At 43.6% G+C, this 22839-nt stretch overlaps 1 protein-coding gene across 1 annotated transcript; it reads right to left on the minus strand.

Annotated features, from left to right (window-relative positions):
* Positions 1-1091: 1091 nt before the first annotated feature.
* Positions 1092-19376, minus strand: LOC132764064 (inositol-trisphosphate 3-kinase B-like). The gene is made up of 8 exons (XM_060757885.2): positions 19251-19376; positions 13944-14332; positions 13742-13826; positions 11204-11417; positions 9156-9354; positions 5376-5477; positions 5111-5182; positions 1092-3633 (listed from the first exon to the last, which is right to left on the minus strand). Exons 2-8 carry the CDS (start codon positions 14322-14324, stop codon positions 3397-3399), a joined length of 1290 nt encoding a protein of 429 aa, XP_060613868.2. The 5' UTR covers positions 14325-14332; positions 19251-19376; the 3' UTR covers positions 1092-3396.
* Between the last annotated feature and the right edge of the window lie 3463 nt (positions 19377-22839).

The following is a 22839-nucleotide window of genomic DNA, read 5'->3' on the forward strand; positions in this document are numbered from 1 at the left end:
TGACGGTATCTGCATAGAAGTAGTGAAGCAAGTGGAGTTTATATATCTCTAGGTTGGGAGAAAGAACCCTTGTCTGTTTAAAGCAAGTGTAGATGTTGCAATGAGCAAGCTTGCATTTCATTGAGTAGCCATGGTGTTTGCAAAGTCAATCAGTGAGGGTATCTGCATAGAAATAGTGAAGCAAGTGGAGTTTATATATCTCTAGGGTGGGAGAAAGAACCCTTGTCTTTTTAAAGCAAGTGTGGATGTTGCAATGAACAAGCTCGAATTGCGTTGAGTAGTCTTGAAGTTTGCAAAGTCAATCAGTGAGGGTATCTGCATAGAGATAGTGAAGTCAGTGGAGTTTATATTTCCCTGTGGAATAAAGTCCAGGATGGAAGAAAGGACCCTTGTCTGTGCGAATCAATTGTGGATGTTGCAATAGGCAAGCTTGAGTAGCACTGGGTATCCATAGAATTTGGAAAGTCAATCAGTGAGGGTGTCTGCATAGAGGTAGCAAGTGGAGTGTATATATCCCTGTGGAATAATGTCTGGGTTTTAAGAAAGAACCCTTGTCTGTGTGAAGCAAGTGTGGATGTTGCAACGAGCAAGCTTGAATAGCATTAAGTAGCCATGGAGTTTGCAAAGTCAATCAGTGAAGCTATCTGCATACAGGTAAAGAACTGGAGTGTGTATGTGTGTGTGTCCAGGGTGGGAGAAATAACCCTTATCTGTGCGAAGCAAGTGCGGATGTTGCAATGAGCAAACTTGAATAGCATTGAGTAGCCATGGAGTTTGCCAATTCAATCAGTGAGGGTATCTGCATAGAGGTAGCAAGTGGAGTGTGTAATCATGTCTAGGATGGGAGAAAGAACCCTTATCTGTGCGAAGCAAGTGTGGATGTTGCAATGAGCAAACTTGAATAGCATTGAGTAGCCATGGAGTTTGCCAATTCAATCAGTGAGGGTATCTGCATAGAGGTAGCAAGTGGAGTGTGTAATCATGTCTAGGATGGGAGAAAGAACCCTTATCTGTGCGAAGCAAGTGTGGATGTTGCAATGAGCAAGCTTGAATAGCATTGAGTGGACATGAAGTTTGCAAACTCGCTTACGTACCATTATCCGATTTATTTATTTATTTATTTTCCTCCGTCGGTCGGGTAAGGCTATACTTCCCTCCCACTTCCGTTTGGTTGTCAAACTACGTCTCCCAACCATAAACAGTGTGTATTTATTACAAACCAGTTTGCAAAAGGGATGGGGTGGGGTGGCAGTGGGAGAGAATAGCAATGGGCATCTGGTAGGAAGTTGTCATGCTTTGTCTGGAATTGGTTAATTCTCCCTCATGCTCCCTCTTGGTCATGGAAAGAAGCGATGAGTGGAGTGATGAGTGGAGTGCCGTTCGCAGGGTTATGGGCCTGGTCCTGTTCAGGATCTTGGAAGAGACCTGGTGGGCCATCCAGTCCAACCCCATTCTGCCAAGAACTACAGTTAGATGGATCTGGAATTGGTTAATTCTCCCTCATGCTCCCTCTTGGTCATGGAAAGAAGCGATGAGTGGAGTGATGAGTGGAGTGCCGTTCGCAGGGTTATGGGCCCGGTCCTGTTCAAGATCTTGGAAGAGACCTGGTGGGCCATCCAGTCCAACCCCATTCTGCCAAGAACTACAGTTAGATGGATCTGGAATTAGTTAATTCTCCCTCATGCTCCCTCTTGGTCCTGGAAAGAAGTGATGAGTGGAGTGCCATTCGCAGGGTTATTGGCCAGGTCCTGTTCAGGATCTTGGTGGGCCATCCAGTCCAACCCCATTCTGCCAAGAACTACGGTTAGATGGATCTGGAATTGGCTAATTCTCCCTCATGCTTCCTCTTTGTCCTGGCAAGAAGTGATGAGTGGAGTGCCGTTCGCAGGGTTATGGGCCCGGTCCTGTTCAGGATCTTGGAAAAGACCTGCTGGGCCATCCATTCCAACCCCATTCTGCCAAGAGCTACGGTTAGATGGATCTGGAATTGGTTAATTCTCCCTCATGCTTCCTCTTGGTCATGGAAAGAAGTGATGAATGGAGTGATGAGTGGAGTGCCGTTCGCAGGGTTATGGGCCCGGTCCTGTTCAGGATCTTGGAAGAGACCTGCTGGGCCATCCATTCCAACCCCATTCTGCCAAGAGCTACGGTTAGATGGATCTGGAATTGGTTAATTCTCCCTCATGCTTCCTCTTGGTCATGGAAAGAAGCGATGAATGAAGTGATGAGTGGAGTGCCGTTCGCAGGGTTATGGGCCCGGTCCTGTTCAGGATCTTGGAAGAGACCTGCTGAGCCATCCATTCCAACCCCATTCTGCCAAGAGCTACGGTTAGATGGATCTGGAATTGGTTAATTCTCCCTCATGCTGCCTCTTTGTCCTGGAAAGAAGTGATGAGTGGAGTGCCGTTCGCAGGGTTATGGGCCCGGTCCTGTTCAGGATCTTGGAAGAGACCTGCTGGGCCATCCAGTCCAACCCCATTCTGCCAAGAACTACAGTTAGATGGATCTGGAATTGGTTAATTCTCCCTCATGCTTCCTCTTGGTCCTGGAAAGAAGTGACGAGCGGAGCGATGAGTGGAGTGCTGTTCGCAGGGTTATGGGCCCGGTCCTGTTCAGGATCTTGGAAGGGACCTGCTGGGCCACCCAGTCCAACCCCATTCTGCCAAGAACTACGGTTAGATGGATCTGGAATTGGTTAATTCTCCCTCATGCTCCCTCTTTGTCCTGGAAAGAAGTGATGAGTGGAGTGCCGTATCTTGGAAGATACCTAGTGGGCCATCCAGACGATCATGCCATCACCACCCAAGCTCTTACTGCCTATTCCAGGGGAAACTAGCTCATTCCTAATCCATCTAAAACACATACGTGTGCTTTTCATTTTGCTTTAGTTTTTCCATGAATATCTCATGGAGTCTCGACCAATTCAACCTATTTTGTGGTAGCCACAAAAACAAAGTTTCGGGAGTAGAACGAGGACTTTCAGAGTCTGGAATGCACAATTAGACAGGAAAGAACACTTTCAAACCAGGAACAGAATATTTCTTTTTCAATTTTTGTTACATAGTGTAATCCCCTGGTATCCCCTCCTCTGGAGGTTTTTAAGCAGATGGCCATCTGTTGTGAGGGTTTAGATTGTGTCTTCCTGGATGGAAGAAGCAGTTGGACTGGATGGCCAATTTTATAGGATTAGATGACCTGTATTGAAGGGCATTCAATGTCCCCACTTGACCCATGGCACAGCTGGCGTCTCCCCAACCTTCAAAGGAAAACAGGTTGCCACCCCCAACAAACGCCACAAAAATCGGAGACCGTTCGGAAGTCTCCGTAGGTCTCTCCCATTCTTTTGCGGGTTTGTGAAACCACGGTTGGCACAGCCGGGCGGAAGAACCGGCCGTTTCAGGGCTGCTCGGATGGTGACCTTTGCCCGTCGGCAACCTTTTGCCGGGCGCTCCGCACGGTGCCGGTGAGGTTCCGCAGGCCAATGAGGTAGCCGTCCTCGTGGCTGCCGTGGGTCCAGGCCACGTCATGGCGGAGGCGGCCCTCGGCGGCGGGCAGTGTCTTCCCGAAATCGATCATCCAGACGCTGGCGTGGCCCTTCCGGTCGTGGAGGAACAGCAAGGAGCTGCCGATCACCTGCCCAAGCGAAACAAATATCGGTTTCACAACCACGTTACGTAATAATAAGGGAATGTAACAATTAGAATTTTGTCAAAGCTTCCATGGTTGCCTACTTGAGTAAAGTCAAGGAATGTGTGGTGGCCTTGCAACTCCAGGGGTTCTTGGCAGACACTGATAATTTAGATCCGGCACAATCTGGCACTGAAACATGGCCCTGATCTGCCAAGTTGTCAGGGATCTTGCTCTGAGGTGGATTTAATAGTCCTTTGACAACTCGGAACAGCTCAGCCGGACGATTCTTAGCAGAAGCAATATTGGCTGCAAGGAATGTTTTTTGTGCAGCCTTTACTGCCGCGTCAAGAAACTAGACATGCTTGGACTGACTCGCTATGCTTCCGTCACCACACACTCTCTAACCACGTCTTCTTTCGCTTCATCGCTGCCAGCTCCTCAGTAAACCAAGGAGCTGGTTGAGCTTGGTTACTCGAGAGGGGGCGTTCTGGAGCAATCGTGTCTATAACCCCGGTCATCTCCCTATCTCAAAGAGAGTCCAGGGCCTCGACAGGGTCACTTACCGAGGAGGCGGGAAAAATCCCCAAGAGCTGTCAGAAAACCATTTGGATCCATAAGTCTCCTGGGGCGGACCATTTTAATGGGTCCACCTCCCCTGCGGAGGAAGTAGGCGCAATAAATCTAAACCTGACCAGGTGGTGGTCGGTCCATGGCAACGGAGCGATGGTCAGCTCCTCCACCCCGCCACCTTCTTCCCATCCCTGACAGAAAACCAGATCCAGTGTGTGTCCAGCACTGTGGGTAGGATCCAATACTAATTGGGACAGGCCCATGGTTGCCATGGCAGCCATGAAGATGAACGTTGAAGTCCCCCAGCACAATGAGCCGTTGGGACTCCAACACCAAGCCTTAGACCACTCTGGCTAGCTCAGGTAGGGAGACTGTAGTGCAGCGGGGTGGTCGGTAAACCAACAGAATCCCTATCCTGTCCCGGTCACCGACTGACAGGCCGACACACTCAAACGTGGTAGACTGTGGAATGGGGCACCTGGTCAGGGGGATGAAATCCTTATAGACAATTGCGACTCCCCCTCCCCACTCTCCAGATCTCGCCTGGTGCTGCATGGGAGATATTAAAACACACACACACACACCCCGCCTCATCCAACCTGCAAAATGCTCAATGCTATTCATGGCTGCTCAATGCTATTCAAGCTTGCTCATTGCAACATTCACACTTGCTTTAACAGACAAAGGTTCTTTCTTCCACCCTGGACATCATTCCACAGGGATATGTGCACTCCACTTGCCACATTCTCAACCGACTTCTGAACAAACCCCTGAGGATGCTTGCCACAGATGCAGGTGAAACTTTAGGAGAGAATGATACTGGAACATGGCCATACAGCCCTGAAAACTCATCATTGCCATCTGTCAGGAAGGCTTAAATTGTGCCTTCCTATCTGACATTGTCTCTCACCTCATGGGTCTTGAAGAAGATGGACTCCTCCAGGGTTTTGCGCATGTCTTCCAGGCGGGACAAGTAAATGCTCTGCAAAGGGAAAAGCATCAAAGGTTGGTGGGCACTGACCCAAAATAGCTGCCCTTTGCCCTAATAGACCCCAGATAAAATGGGAGGAATTCCCTCAGTGAACGAGCAAGAAAATGGGATGTCCAATAGCAGGGATGGAGGAATGTCCAAGTTCAAGGAACTCCCCCACCTCCAATCAGGATCAAGGTCTCACCAGAACGTCCAGGCGGCTCTTGGTGAACGTCAAGAAGACCTCCACAATTTCGTCCTCGGTCCGGGTCTGCTTAAAATCTCTTTGTACTGCTCCCCCCTCAATCTGGGAAAAAAGGGGAAAATTGGGGGGGGGGGCACATAATTAAAATATATCGAAAGTTGTAGTCCAGAGCAAGACCACCTCTGACTTGAAACACCACACCAGTTTGGTAAAATCAGCAAGCAGTTTATTGTAGAATAGAATATATGAAGGCAAAACAGTAAAAAATAGTAAAAATCCAAAATCCAAGACAATCCATGAATTAAAAGTAAACCAGGTCCATTAGTACATAGAAATCCATGAAGCCAGGGACTTCAAACCATGAAGGAAAACAGCAGGAACTCTCAGGCAAAAACTTAGACTTGGCAACAACTTGATGCATGAAACATAGAGCACTTGAAAATGAAACCGGCATGAATTAACAACATTGGCTTGACTGAGACGCTAATCTCCTGTGAATTAAAAGTATGCCAAGTCCATTAGTAAATAGAAATCCATGAAGCCAGGCACTTGAAACCATGAAAGAAAACAGCGGGAACTCTCAGGCAAAAACTTGATGCATGAAACATAGAGCACTTGAAAATGAAACCGGCATGAATTAACAACATTGGCTTGACTGAGACGCTAATCTCCTGTGAATTAAAAGTATGCCAAGTCCATTAGTAAATAGAAATCCATGAAGCCAGGCACTTGAAACCATGAAAGAAAACAGCGGGAACTCTCAGGCAAAAACTTGATGCATGAAACATAGAGCACTTGAAAATGAAACCGGCATGAATTAACAACATTGACTTGACTGAGACACTAGTCTCCTGTGAATTAAAAGTATGCCAAGTCCATTAGTAAATAGAAATCCATGAAGCCAGGCACTTGAAACCATGAAAGAAAACAACAGGAACTCTCAGGCAAAAACTTAGACTTGGCAACAACTTGATGCATGAAACATAGAGCACTTGAAAACAAAACCGGCATGAATTAACAACTTTGACTCGACTGAGACGCTAGTCTCCCGTAAATTAAAAGTATACATAGAAATCCATGAAGCCAGGAACTTCAAACCATGAAGGAAAACAGCACGAACTCTCAGGCAAAAACTTAGACTTGGCAACAACTTGATGCATGAAACATAGAGCACTTGAAAATGAAACCAGCATGAATTAACAACATTGACTTAACTGAGACACTAATCTTCCGTGAATTAAAAATATACCAAGTCCATTAGTACATAGAAATCCATGAAATCAGGAACCTGAAATCATGAAGAAAAACAGCAGAAACTCTCAGGCAAAAAATTAGACTTGGAAACAACTTGATGCATGAAACATAGAGCACTTGAAAATGGAACTAGCATGAATTAACAACGTTGACTCGAGTGAGACACTAGTCTCCCGTGAATTAAAAGTATACATAGAAATCCATAAAGCCAGGAACTTCAAACCATGAAGGAAAACAGCAGGAACTCTCAGGCAAAAACTTAGACTTGGCAACAACTTGATGCATGAAACATAGAGCTCTTGAAAATGAAACCAGCATGAATTAACAACGTTGACTCGACTGAGACACTAATCTTCCATGAATTAAAAGTATACCAAGTCCATTCGTACATAGAAATCCACAAAGCCACGAGCTTGAAACCATGAAAGAAAACAGCAAGAACTCTCAGGCAAAAACTTAGACTTGGCAACAACTTGATGCATGAAACATAGAGCACTTGAAAATGAAACCGGCATGAATTAACAACGTTGACTCGACTGAGACACTAGTCTCCTGTGAATTGAAAGTATACATAGAAATCCATGAAGCCAAGAACTTCAAACCACGAAGGAAAACAGCAGGAACTCTCAGGCAAAAACTTAGACTTGGCAACAACTTGATGCATGAAACATAGAGTACTTGAAAATGAAACCGGCATGAATTAACAATGTTGACTCGACTGCGACATTCGTCTCCCATGAATTAAAATATACCAGGTCCATTAGTGCATTGAAATCCATGAAGCCAGGAACTTGAAACCATGAAGAAAAACAGCAGGAACTCTAAGGCAAAAAATTAGACTTGGAAACAACTTGATGCATGAAACATAGAGCACTTGAAAATAAAACCAGCATGAATTAACAACGTTTACTCGACTGAGACACTAATCTCCCGTGAATTAAAAGTATACCAAATCCATTAGTACATAGAAATCCATGAAGCCAGGAATTTGAAACCATGAAAGAAAACAGCGGGAACTCTCAGGCAAAAACTTAGACTTGGCAACAACTTGATGCATGAAACATAGAGCACTTGAAAATGAAACCGGCATGAATTAACAACATTGGCTTGACTGAGACACTAGTCTCCTGTGAATTAAAAGTATGCCAAGTCCATTAGTAAATAGAAATCCATGAAGTCAGGAACTTGAAACCATGAAAGAAAACAACAGGAACTCTCAGGCAAAAACTTAGACTTGGCAACAACTTGATGCATAAAACATAGAGCACTTGAAAACAAAACCGGCATGAATTAACAACGTTGACTCGACTGAGACACTAGTCTCCCGTAAATTAAAAGTATACATAGAAATCCATGAAGCCCGAACTTCAAACCATGAAGGAAAACAGCAGGAACTCTCAGGCAAAAACGTAGACTTGGCAACAACTTGATGCATGAAACATAGAGCACTTGAAAATGAAACTGGCATGAATTAACAACGTTGGCTCGACTGAGACATCTCTCATGAATTAAAAGTATACCAAGTTCATTCGTACATAGAAATCCATGAAGCCACGAGCTTGAAATCATGAAAGGAAGCAGCAAGAACTCTCAGGCAAAAACTTAGACTTGGCAACAACTTGATGCATAAAACATAGAGCACTTGAAAACAAAACCGGCATGAATTAACAACGTTGACTCGACTGAGACACTAGTCTCCCGTAAATTAAAAGTATACATAGAAATCCATGAAGCCCGAACTTCAAACCATGAAGGAAAACAGCAGGAACTCTCAGGCAAAAACTTAGACTTGGCAACAACTTGATGCATGAAACATAGAGCACTGGGAAATGAAACCAGCATGAATTAACAACGTTGACTCGACTGAGACACTAATCTTCCGTGAATTAAAAATATACCAAGTCCATTAGTACATAGAAATCCATGAAGTCAGGAACCTGAAATCATGAAGAAAAACAGCAGGAACTCTCAGGCAAAAATTTAGACTTGGAAACAACTTGATGCATGAAACATAGAGCACTTGAAAATAAAACCAGCATGAATTAACAACGTTGACTCAACTGAGACACTAATTTCCCATGAATTAAAAGTATACTAGGTCCATTAGTACATAGGAATCCATGAATCCAGGAATTTGAAACCATGAAAGAAACAGCGGGAACTCTCAGGCAAAAACTTGATGCATGAAACATAGAGCACTTGAAAATGCAACCGGCATGAATTAACAACATTGACTTGACTGAGACACTAGTCTCCTGTGAATTAAAAGTACTCCAGGTCCATTAGGACATAGAAATCCGTGAAGCCAGAAACTTGAAACCATGAAAGAAAACAGCGGGAACTCTCAGGCAAAAACTTGATGCATGAAACTTAGAGCACTTGAAAATGGAACCGGCATGAATTAACAACATTATGATTCATAACAGTACCAAAATAACAGTTGTGATGTAGCACCAAAAATAATGTTATGGTTGGGAGGTCACCGCAACATGAGAAGTGGCTTTGTGGGGCATTTGTCACACTCACCGTGACGCCCTCGATGCGGAAGCCGAGGGTGGCGCTGGAGCTGATCCCTTCTCGCCATTGCATGTACCGGGATTTGGTGACAGCTCCTTGGCTGCGTTCTTCAGGCGACGGCGCAAAGGGGTCGACCTTCACCATCTTCTGGTACAAGTCCCGGCGCGGACGCTGCTGCCCTTTGCCGAGCTCCTCCTCCAGGTACGTCCTGAGCAAAAGGAGCAGCAGATATATTAAAAATAAATAAATAAATATTTTTAATTAATTCCAGAATAACTTCCCATCCCCTCCACCCATCACCCAGACCACATAATTCTTCGATATCTTCATCCATGAGTAACAGTATAGAGAAAACTCCAATATGCTGATGATAATGTAGTATGTGTGCATTCAGAAGACCTACAATGTCTGTTATGCAACTCCAATATGACGATGATAACGTAGTCTGTGCGCATTCAGAAGAAGACCTACAATGCCTGTTATGCAACTCCAATATGCCAATGATAACGTAGTCTGTGCTCATTCAGAAGACTTACAATGCCTGTTATGGGACTCCAATATGCCAATGATAATGTAGTCTGTGCGCCTCCAGAAGAAGACCTACAATGCCTGTTATGCAACTCCAATATGCCAATGATAACGTAGTCTGTGCGCATTCAGAAGACTTACAATGTCTGTTATGGAACTCCAATATACTGATGATAATGTAGTCTGTGCACATTCAGAAGACCTACAATGCCTGTTATGCAACTCCAATATGCCGATGATAATGTAGTCTGTGCTCATTCAGAAGACTTACAATGCCTGTTATGGAACTCATATATGCCGATTGGAATGCAGTCTGTGCGCATTCAGAAGACCTACAGTGTCTGTTATGGAACTCCAATATGCCGCTGATAACGTAGTCTGTGCGCATTCAAAAAGAAGACCTACAATGCCTGTTATGGAACTCCAATATGCTGATGATAATGTAGTCTGTGCGCATTCAGAAGATCTACAGTGTCTGTTATGGAACTCCAATATGCCAGTGATAACGTCTGTGCGCATTCAGAAGAAGACCTACAATGCCTGTTATGCAACTCCAATATGCCAATGATAACGTAGTCTGTGCTCATTCAGAAGACTTACAATGCCTGTTATGGAACTCCAATATGCTGATGATAATGTAGTCTGTGCACATTCAGAAGACTTACAATGCCTGTTATGGAACTCCAATATGCCGATGATAACGTAGTCTGTGCACATTCAGAAGACTTACAATGCCTGTTATGGAACTCCAATATGCCGATGATAATGTAGTCTGTGCGCATTCAGAAGTAGACCTACAATGCCTGTTATGGAACTCCAATATGCCGATTGTAATGCAGTCTGTGCGCATTCAGAAGACCTACAGTGTCTGTTATGGAACTCCAATATGCTGCTGATAATGTAGTCTGTGCACATTCAGAAGAAGTCCTACACTGTCTGTTATGGAACTCCAATATGCCGATGATAACGTACTCTGTGCAAATTCACCTGAGCTCTGTGAGTGCAGCATTCTTCCGAATGAAGCAGAGAGTGTTTGAGGACCAGGACATCCGTAAGGATATCGGCAGAGCAGCGGTTCTCAACCTGGGGGTTGCGACCCCCAGAGGGGTCGTTGGTCCATTTTCGGGGGAGGGGGGTCGCGAATCTGCCTTGGATGGCCCCGGTCCTGCCAAAATGGCTGCCGAACCTTGCCGTTTCAACTGGACCTGTGCAATGGGAGGGACTGCAGACCATGTGACTATATCTGGGACTATTCAGACTGAGACTCCATTTTAGAAGTCAGTATGTGCGTGTGTATTTAGTAGTGATTGATTGCATTAGACGTGAGAAGAGAGTACAACAGAATGCCTTAGAGAACTAAATGTTGAACGTTTCCACTGTGCAATGGGATGGATGGTCTCAAAGACACAGTGAATTCCAATCCCCAAAACACTGCAGAGTCTTGGTCATAGTTAGCAGAGATTTCATATCACGACCTGTTACATTCCCAATCCTATTTGCAAGAATACCCCAACGCCATGTGCCCTGACCTTGTGCCCATTTTGCAGTCCATGATGCTGGGCATGTCGAGGCCGCTCAGCAGGTCGTCCATCTGGATGTAGCGCTCTCCGGCCACCTCCACCACCCCGTGGTAGGCCGGCACAAAGGGGTGCAGGACGTCGGTCATCAGTGCGGCCAGGCAGGCGTCCTCCACCGGGCTGAACTTCTTCAGGATCTGCCCTCTTTCGCTGGGCTTGAAATTCCCTGGAAAGACACAACTAGCATGCAGGGATTGTTTCGTTTTGTACACCAACTGATTCCTAATCCATCTACGCTGACGATCGTGCCATCACCACCCAAGCAAGGAGCTTGGAAATGGTTGAACAGAAGCTCTCCAAAGCTTTAGGTGCTCTTACTGACTATTACAAGGAAAACCAGCTGATTCCTAAACCATCTATGCTAACGATCGTGCCATCACCACTTTGAAATGGTTGAACAGAAGCTCTCTGAAGCTTTAGGTGCTCTTACTGGCTATTACAAGGAAAACCAGCTGATTCCTAATCTATCTATGCTGACGATCGTGCCATCACCACCCAAGCGAGGAGCTTGGAAATGGTTGAACAGAAGCTCTCCAAAGCTTTAGGTGCTCTTGCTGCCTATTACAAGGAAAACCAGCTGATTCCTAATCTATCTATGCTGACGATCATGCCATCACCACCCAAGCTGAGATCTTTGAAATGGTTGAACAGAAGCTCTCCAATGCTTTAGGTGCTCTTACTGGCTATTACAAGGAAAACCAGCTGATTCCTAAACCATCTATGCTGATGATCATGCCATCACCACTTTGAAATGGTTGAACAGAAGCTCTCTGAAGCTCTAGGTGGTCTTACTGGCTATTACAAGGAAAACTAGCTGATTCCTAATCCATCTATGCTGACGATCGCGTCATCACCACTCAAGCAGGGAGCTTTGAAATGGTTGAATAGAAGCTCTCCGAATCTTTAGGTGGTCTTACTGACTATTACAAGGAAAACCAGCTGATTCCTAATCTATCTATGCTGACGATCGTGCCATCACCACTTTGAAATGGTTGAACAGAACCTCTCCGAAGCTCTAGGTGGTCTTACTGACTATTACAAGGAAAACCAGCTGATTCCTAATCTATCTATTCTGACAATCATGTCATCACCACTTTGAAATGGTTGAATAGAAGCTCTCCGAAGCTTTAGGTGCTCTTACTGGCTATTACAGGGAAAACCAGCTGATTCCTAATCTATCTATTCTGACAATCATGCCATCACCACTCAAGCAGAGAGCTTTGAAATGGTTGAACACAAGCTCTCTGAAGCTTTAGGTGCTCTTACTGGCTATTACAGGGAAAACCTGCTAATTCCTAATCCATCTATGCTGACGATTGTGCCATCACTGCTCAGCATGCCAACAACTTAAATCAAGAAACAGCTTTCTAAGATGTACAGAGATACTCGCAGGAACACCTCAGCAAACAAGAGTCCAAAAGTGGCAGGCAAAACCCCACTTCATAGGAAATCCGCTACAAAACAGGAGCTTTTTTGTCAAGTTCCATGGCCAAAGGAGCAGATGGTGGAAACAGAAGAAGGGCCTGCCTCAGGGGAGCGTGTTTCCTCCATCCATGTTTAACATCTACACAAATGAACAGCCACTGGCAGAAAGGACAGAGAACTTAATCTATGCTGACGATGGTGCCATCACCGATCAAGCAGTGAAATGGTTGAAATGGTTTGAACAGAATGTCTCTGAATCTTTAGGTGTTCTTACTGCCTATTACAGGGGAAACCAGCTGATTCCTAATCCATCTATGTGGACGATCGTGCCATCACCACTTTGAAATGGTTGAACAGAAGCTCTCTGAAGCTTTAGGTGGTCTTACTGGCTATTACAAGGAAAACCAGCTGATTCCTAATCTATCTATGCTGGCGATCATGTCATCACTACTCAACCAGAGATCTTTGAAATGGTTGAACAGAAGCTCTCCAAAGCTTTAGGTGCTCTTACTGGCTATTACAAGGAAAACCAGCGGATTCCTAAACCATCTATGCTGACGATCATGTCATCACCACTTTGAAATGGTTGAACAGAAGCTCTCTGAAGCTTTAGGTGATCTTACTGGCTATTACAGGGAAAACCAGCTGATTCCTAATCTATCTATGCTGACGATCGTGCCATCACAACTTTGAAATGATTGAACAGAAGCTCTCTGAAGCTTTAGGTGCTTTTTACCTTAAGAACAGACAAACATCTCGAGTTCTGAGGATGACCTAGGAAGGAATCCCACTGTAGCACTACAGTGCACCCAAATACCTAGGAGTTACTCTGGAGTGTGCTCTGACTTACAAGCGTTTCATCTATGCTGACGATCGTGCCATCACTGTTCAAGCTTCTAACACTAAAATAAAATTGTGGGAATTGAGGTCCAAATCACCCGGTGGGCCTAAATTTGCCTGGCTTAAAAGGCATATACTATTGCTAGGAAAGTCTGCCCACCCTCCATCTGAAAAAAGGGAAATCCGAAAAAATGTCCGCTATGGGTGTTGTTTTTGTGCTCGAACCTTCATGCCCAGCCAGCTGGACCCAGGAACTGCGCCGCCGCACGGACCAGTGCACCATGGTGAAGAAGGTCTTCCAGGATTTGGTCTGTTTGAGAGAAACCAATACAGGACGAGACATTAGCAATGGAGGCAACATTGCGATCTACATCGAGTATTGTTTGCAACGAGCATTGAGACATAAAGTCCTCAAACCCAGGCTCACCTTCCGCAGCAGCCGCCTCTTCTCCGCCGGGTTCTTCTCCGCGTCGCTGAACACCTCGTCCGACTCCTGTGACGACCCGGCGAGAGAGGAGCAAGCGGAGGAACCGGAGACCGACCGGTCCGGAGGGCAGGTGTGCGCTTGGCCACTCTTGGTAGGCACCATCGGATGCGGAGAATCCGGGTAGGCATCATCGCTGATGGTCTCCAAAGCCTGTGGTGCTTGAAGGCCATTTCTTGGAGGGATCCCAAAATGGGGCGGCTCTCCCAAATCCGCTTCTCTGGGCACTTCAGGATCTGAAGTCTCCCACGGATCTGGTTCCGAAGGTTGTACCAAAGGAGTGGAAGATGGCAGTGCCCACTTTACCTGGCCGCAACCTTCCATATGGATCTCTGGGGACAAGAAAGGGCACAGGATGCCTTAAACCTACACCTTGATAAACTCTCATTGAATGAAACATGCAGAATAATCACAGGATGTCTTAAACCTACACCTCTTGATAAACTCTGGATGGATGGGTGGGTGGGTGGATGGATGGATGGATAAATAGATGGATGAATTGATAGATGGATAAATGGATGGATGGATGGATAAATAGATAAAAATAAATAGATGGATGAATGGATAGATGGATGGATAAATAGATAAATAGATGGATGAATGGATAGATGGATGGATAAATAGATAAATAGATGGATGAATGGATAGATGGATGGATAAGTGGATGAATGGATGGATAAATGGATGAATGGATGTATAAATGGATGGATGGGTGGGTGGATGGATGGATGGATAAATAGATGGATGAATGAATGCATAGATGGATGGATAGATGGATAAATAGATGGATGGATGGATGGATAAATAGATAAATAGATGGATGGATGAATGAATGGATAGATGGATGGATGGATGGATGGATGGGTGGGTGGATGGATAAATAGATGGATGAATTGATAGATGGATAAATGGATGGATGGATAAATAGATAAAAAATAAATAGATGGATGAATGAATGGATAGATGGATGGATGGATAAATAGATAAATAGATGGATGGATGGATGGATGGATGGATAAATAGATAAATAGATGGATGGATGGATGGATGGATAAATAGATAAATAGATTGATGGGAGGATGGATGGATGGATAAATAGATGGATGAATTGATAGATGGATGGATGGATGGATGGATGGATGGATGGATAAATAAATAGATGGATGAATGGATAGATGGATGGATGGATAAATAGATAGATAGATAGATAGATAGATAGATAGATGAATAGATGGCTGGATGGATGGATGAATAGATAGATAAATGATAGATAGATAGATAGATAGATAGATAGATAGATAGATAATTAGATGGATGGATAGATGGATGGATTAATGGATGGATGGTTAGATCGATAAATGGATGCATAGATGGATGGATATATAGATAAATAGATAAATAGATAAATAGATGGATGGATGGATGGATGGATAGATGAATAGATAAATAGATGGATAAATGGATGGATGGATGGATGGATAAATAGATAAATAGATGGATGGATGGATAGATGGGTGGATGGGAGGATGACCGGCCGGCCGGATGGATGGATAAATAAATAGCTATTGTCCCTTGCCAATGACCTTTCAGCAGGTGGTTATAAAAGGGGGATGAATGGTTCCAACTTTCTCTCTCCTGTGTGACTCAGTGTGAGTATCTCTCTTCTATATGTGACCGTCTTGGAAGATCTGATCTGAAAGTGGGTCTGCGTATCTCCCCGTGGGCACACCACTTGGAAGGGGCTAAACAGACTGCGCTCTGGCACCATGAGATGCAGAGCCAACCTTCAGAAATGGGGCCACCAAGTGGAGTCCACGACATGCGAGTGCAGAAAAGAGCGAACTATGGACCCCTTACTACAATGCAGCCTGAGCCCGGCCACGTACACAACGGAGGACCTTCTCACAGCCACAACAGTGGCCCAAAGCACATTCGTTGTGGTTTTTCTATACGTTCTGTGTTCTCAATTTGCTTCTGAGATGATAAATAAGTACGTTCAAAGCGATGCCAAACTGCATTCGTTTGAGAGTGTAGATGCGTCCTTGAAGGCGCGCACACACAAAGAGACACACTTCGGACAATCCAGGGCAACATTAGCATTCAAAGCTTGGAAAGAGTGCAAAATTGAGTCCGGAACATCACAAGGAACAAGAGCGCCCGCTCCGAAGAAAAGCGACTCGAGGAGAACGAAGCTGTCACGCCAAGAACTCTCTTTGCAAAGGACACAAAACCCAACCTCGGTTCACCCGGGAGAGAGCTGTTTACAGGAATCCTTCCTTCGGAAAGTTGGCCTCGCTGAGCGTGTCTTTCCTCGCCTTATTATCATCATTGCGTCCTCGAGGAGTTGGAAAGGAACCCAAACCCATAAAGGAGGGCACAATCAGAACCATCCCGACAGATGGCCATCAAGTTCCTCATCTTGTGGTGACCCCCAAGCATAACATTATTTCTGTTGCTATTCCGTAACTATAATCTTGCTCCATAAACTTGCACATAATCTTTTGCAAAAAATATGCACATAATCTATTGCAAAATATATGCAAATAATATTTTGGAAAAATATGCAAAAAATATTTTACAAAATATATGCACATAATATTGTGCAAAAATATGCACATAATATTTTGCAAAAAATTGCAAATAATATTTTGCAAAAATATGCACATAATCTATTGCAAAATATATGCAAATAATATTTTGCAAAAAATATGCACATAATCTATTGCAAAATATGTGCAAATAATATTTTGGAAAAATTTGCAAATAATATTGTGCAAAAATAAGCACATAATATTTTGCAAAAAATTGCAAATAATATATTGCAAATATATGCAAATAATATTTTGCAAAAATATGCACATAATCTATTGCAAAAAATTGCAAATAATATTTTGCAAAATATATGCACCTAGTATTTTGCAAAAATATGCAAATAATATTTTGCACAAATAGGCAAATAATATTGTGCAAAAATATGCACATAATTATTGTGCAAAAATAGGCACATAATATTGTGCAAAAATATGCAAATAATATTTTGCAAAAATTTGCAAATATTTTGCAAAAATTTACAAATAATATTGTGCAAAAAATATGCAAATAATATTCTGCAAAAAATTGCAAATAATATTTTGCAAAAAAAAATGGACACAATCTATTGCAAAAATATGCACATAATATTGTGCAAAAATATGCAAATAATTATTTTACCAAAAAAATATGTTCTGAATCGTCATGTAAATATCTGATATGCAGGATGTATTTTCATTCACTGGACTAAATGTGGCACAAATACCCAATACGCCCAAATTGGGATTGATTTCGTCATTTGGGAGTTGTAGTTGCTGGGACTTATAGTTCACCTACAACCAAAGAGCATTCTGAACTCCACCAATGATGAAATGGAACCCAACTTGGCACACAGAACTCCCATGACCAACAGAAAATACTGGAAGGGTCTTGTGGACATTGACCTTGATTTTGGAAGTTGTAGTTCACCCTACATCCAGAGAGCAGTGTGGACTCAAACAAGGATGGATTTGGACCAAACTTGGCACGAACATTTCATCTACCCAAATATTGACACAGATGGAGTTTGGGGGAAATAGACATTGACATTTGGGAGTTGGAGTTGCTGGGATTTATAGTTCACCTGCAATCAAAGAGCATTCTGAGCTCCATCAACAATGGAATTGAACCAAACTTGGCACACAGAACTCCCATAACGAACAGAATATACTGGGTCTGAGGGGCATTGACCTTGAGTTTGGGAGTTGTAGTTCACCCTACATCCAGAGAGAACTGTGGACTCAAACAATGATGGATCTGGACCAAACTTGGCACAAATACTCAATATTCCCAAATGTGAAAACCGGTGGAGTTTGGGGGAAATAGACCTTGACATTTGGGAGTTGTCGTTGTTGGGATTTATAGTTCACCTACAATCAAAGAGCATTCTGAACTCCACCAATGATGGAATCGAACCAAACTTGGCACACAGAACTCCCACAACCAACAGGAAATACTGGAAGGGTTTAGTGGGCATTGACGTTGAGTTTGGGAGTTGTAGTTCACCTACATCCAGAGAGCACTGTGGACTCCAACAATGATGGATTTAAAGATCGAACTGCAACAACTCTGGCACAAGCCAGCCAAGGGGGTCCCAGTGGTGAGCGGCACTGGGTGCAGTGCCTCAAGACCTTGGCCTGCACTTAAAAACAATCAGCACTGACAAAAATCACTACCCTACTTGGATCAGCATGCATTATTCGCTGATACATCACACAGTCCTAGACACTTATTATTATGTTTATTTATACCTTGCTTTATCTCTCCCGAAGGAGATTCAAAGCATTGCAAAGCATTATAAGCATTGCAATACTATGCAAATATATGAAAAATATACAAATAATATTTTTGCGAAACTATGCAATTTTTTGCAAAAATATGCACATACTCTATTGCAAAAATATGCAAACAATATTTTTGCAAAAAATTGCAAATAATATTTTGCAAAAATATGTACATAATATTTTACAAAAAATGCAAATAATATTTTGCAATAATATTAATGCAAAAATATTGCAAATAATATTTTGCAAAAATATTAATGCAAATATTTTGCAAATAATATTATTGCAAATAATATTTTTGCAAGAATTTGCAAATAATATTTTGCAAAAATATGCACATAATATTTTACAAAAAATATGCACATAAATATTTTCAAAAAATATTGAAAATAATATTTTGCAAACATATTGCAAATAGTATTTTGCAAAAATATTGAAAATAACATTTTGCCAAATTATTGTAAATAACATTTTGCAGAAATATTGCAAATAATATTTTGCAAAAATATTGCAAATAACATTTTGCAAAAATATTGCAAATAACATTTTGCAGAAATATTGCAAATAATATTTTGCAAAAATATTATTGCAAATATTTTGCAACATTTTGCAAAAAAATTGCAGATATTAAAACAGTATTAATTAGTTTTAATAACAGTCCATAAAAACTTTTGTTAAAAACCCCACAGCTATCATTTTTGGACTGTCATTCCCAGAATCCCTCCACCATCCTGCATGATGGGAGTTGCAGTCCAAAAAAGAAAATAAATAAATAAACCCCAGGCCCAGAAAAATTGCAAAAGAAAATATTAGGCTCTATTTCAGATACAAAAATAAATAAATCCCCACCATTAGGCAATATAGCCCCCCACCCCACCCCCAAATGTCATCTCTTTACCTTTCAAGCATTGATCAAATAGATTGCAGATTTGAGCCCCATCTTTGGTCCTGAAGGATCTAACTCTCTGAAGGACTTCCCCAAAAGACAGAGAGATATATATAAGCAGTGCAAAAATTTTTAAAGGAGGGGGGCAGGATGAGCTGACAAAGCAGCGCCCCTTTTCCCATAAGGAAATCCCATTCTCGTGCTGGCCTCTAGTGGTCAGTAAGGAAACTGCACTCCATTTGTAAACAAACCCAAGATCTGAAAGGACAACTTTTAGGATTCTATGATTTTTGGGGTTGTTCCAGAAGCATTCTCTCCTGACGTTTCGCCCACATCTATGGCAGGTTGGGAGGTCTGTTGGACACTAGGCAAGTGGAGTTTACATATCTGTGGAATGATGTCCAGGGTGGGAGAAGGAACTGTTGGAGGCAAGTCTGAATGTTGCCATTGGCCAGCTTGATGAACACTGCATGGCCTTGCAGCTTCAAAGCCTGGCTGCTTCCTGCCTGGGGGAATCCTAGATTTATCTTTATTACCATTGAATGGTGTTGCAGCTTCAAAGCCTGGCTGCTTCCTGCCTGGGGGAATCCTATATTTATCTTTATTACCATTGAATGGTGTTGCAGCTTCAAAGCCTGGCTGCTTCCTGCCTGGGGGAATCCTATATTGATCTTGATTACCATTGAATGGCCTTGCAGCTTCAAAGCCTGGCTGCTTCCTGCCTGGGGGAATCCTATATTGATCTTGATTACCATTGAATGGCCTTGCAGCTTCAAAGCCTGGCTGCTTCCTGCCTGGGGGAATCCTATATTTATCTTGATTACCATTGAATGGCGTTGCAGCTTCAAAGCCTGGCTGCTTCCTGCCTGGGGGAATCCTATATTTATCTTGATTACCATTGAATGCCCTTGCAGCTTCAAAGCCTGGCTGCTTCCTGCCTGGGGAAATCCTATACTTATCTTGATTACCATTGAATATCCTTGCAGCTTCAAAGCCTGGCTGCTTCCTGCCTGGGGGAATCCTATAGGTATCTGTGGGAGAAAGAACTCTTGTCTGTTGGAGGCAAGTCTGAATGTTGCAATGGACCAGCTTGATTAGCATTGAATGGCCTTGCAGCTTCAAAGCCTGGCTGCTTCCTGCCTGAGGGAATCCATATATTTGTGTGTGTGTGTGTGTGTGTGTGTGTGGAATGATGTTCAGGGTGGGAGAAGGAACTCTTGTCTGATGGAGGCAAGTCTGAAGGTTGCCATTGGCCAGCTTGATTAGCATTGAATGGCCTTGCAGCTTCAAAGCCTGGCTGCTTCCTCCCTAAGGGAATCCATATGTGTGTGTGTGTGTGTGTGTGGAATGATGCTCAGGGTGGGAGAAAGAACTCTTGTCTGTTGGAGGCAAGTCTGAATGTTGCAATGGACCAGCTTGATTAGCATTGAATGGCCTTGCAGCTTCAAAGCCTGGCTGCTTCCTGCCTGAGGGAATCCATATATTTGTGTGTGTGTGTGTGTGTGTGTGTGGAATGATGTTCAGGGTGGGAGAAGGAACTCTTGTCTGATGGAGGCAAGTCTGAAGGTTGCCATTGGCCAGCTTGATTAGCATTGAATGGCCTTGCAGCTTCAAAGCCTGGCTGCTTCCTCCCTAAGGGAATCCATATGTGTGTGTGTGTGGAATGATGCTCAGGGTGGGAGAAAGAACTCTTGTCTGTTGGAAGCAAATCTGAATGTTGCAATAGACCACCTTGATTAGCAATGAGTGGCCTTGCAGCTTCAAAGCCTGGCTGCTTCCTGCCTGGGGGAGTGCTATATGTATCTGTGGGAGAAGGAACTCTTGTCTGTTGGAGGCAAGTCTGAATATTGCCATTGGCCAGCTTGATTAGCATTGAATGGCATTGCAGCTTCAAAGCCTGGCTGCTTCCTGCCTGAGGGAATCCATATATGTATGTGTGTGTGTGTGTGTGTGTGTGTGTGGAATGATGTTCAGGGTGGGAGAAAGAACTCTTGTCTGTTGGAGGCAAATCTGAATGTTGCCCTTGGCCAGCTTGATTAGCAATGAGTGGCCTTGCAGCTTCAAAGCCTGGCTGCTTCCTCCCTAAGGGAATCCATATATATGTGAGTGTGTGTGTGTGTGGAATGATGTTCAAGGTGGGAGAAGGAACTCTTGTCTGTTGGTGGCAAATCTGAATGTTGCAATAGACCACCTTGATTAGCAGTGAGTGGCCTTGCAGCTTCAAAGCCTGGCTGCTTCCTGCCTGGGGGAATTTTCTCTCTCTCTAAATGTGTGTGTATGTGGAATGATGCTCAGGGTGGGAGAAAGAACTCTTGTCTGTTGGAGGCAAGTGTGAATGTTGCCATTGGCCAGCTTGATTAGCATTAAATAGCCTTGCAGCTTCAAAGCCTGGCTGCTTCCTGCCTTGGGGAGTCCTGTATTTATCTGTGGAAGAAGGAACTCTTGTCTGTTGGAGGCAAGTGTAAATGTTGCCATTGGCCAGCTTGATTAGCATTGAATGGCCTTGCAGCTTCAAAGCCTGGCTGCTTCCTGCCTGAGGGAATCCGTGTGTGTGTCTGGAATGATGTTCAGGGTGGGAGAAGGAACTCTTGTCTGTTAGAGGCAAGTGTGAATGTTGCCATTGGCCAGCTTGATTAGCATTGAATGGCCTTGCAGCTTCAAAGGCTGGCTGCTTCCTGCCTGAGGGAATCCTATATAAAAAGAGGGAGCGAAGGAGGAGGGGAAGGAGAGAAAGAAGGAGGGAAGAAAAGAGAGAAGGAAGGATGGAAGCAAAAAATTAAGGAAGGAAGGAAAGAGGTAGAGAAGGAAAGAAGAAGAGAAAGAGGGAGGGAAGGAAAGAAGGGTGGAAGCCAAAAAAGTGAAGGACGGAAGGAAAGAGAAGGAAGGAAGGAGAGAAGAAAAAAGGGAAGGAAGGAGCGAAGGAAGGTGGGAGAGAAGGAGAGAAAGAGGGAGGGAAGGAAAGAGAAGGAATAATGGAAGCAAAAAGTGAAGGAAGGAAAGAGGGAGTGAAGGAAGGAGGGAAAGGAGAGAAAAGGAGGGAAAGAAAGAGAAGGAAGGATGGAAGCAAAAAGCAAAGGAAGAAAGGAAAAAGGTAGAGAAAGAAGAAAGGAGAGAAAGAGGAAGGAAAAGAAAAAGGGGAAGGAAGGAAAGAGGCAGAGAAGGAAGGAAGGAAGGAAAGAAGGAAGGAGAGAAGGAAAGAAAAAAGAAAGGAAAGAGAAAGCGAAGGAAGGAGGGAAAGGAGAAAAAGAGGGAGGGAAGGAGAGACGGAAGGATGGAAGCAAAGAGGTCGAGAAGGAAGGAGAGAAGTAAAGAAAGAGGGAGGGAAAGGTGGAAGCAAAAAGCGAAGGAAGGAAGGAAGGAGGTAGAGAAGAAAGAGAGGAGAGAAAGAAGATAAAGTAAAAGAGGGGAAGGAAGAAAACAGAGAAGGAAAGAAGAAGAGGGAAGGAAGGAAGGAAAGGGGTAGAGAAGGAAGGAGGGAAAGAAGGAGAGAAAGGGAGAGAAGGAAATAGAAGGATGGAAGCAGAAAGCTAAGGAAGGAAGGAACGACGGAGAGAAGGAAGGAGGGAGAGAAGGAGAGAAAGGGAGAGAAGGAAAGAGAAGG

Source organism: Anolis sagrei, chromosome 12 (assembly GCF_037176765.1).
Source record: "Anolis sagrei isolate rAnoSag1 chromosome 12, rAnoSag1.mat, whole genome shotgun sequence".
NCBI classification, from domain to species: domain Eukaryota; kingdom Metazoa; phylum Chordata; class Lepidosauria; order Squamata; family Dactyloidae; genus Anolis; species Anolis sagrei.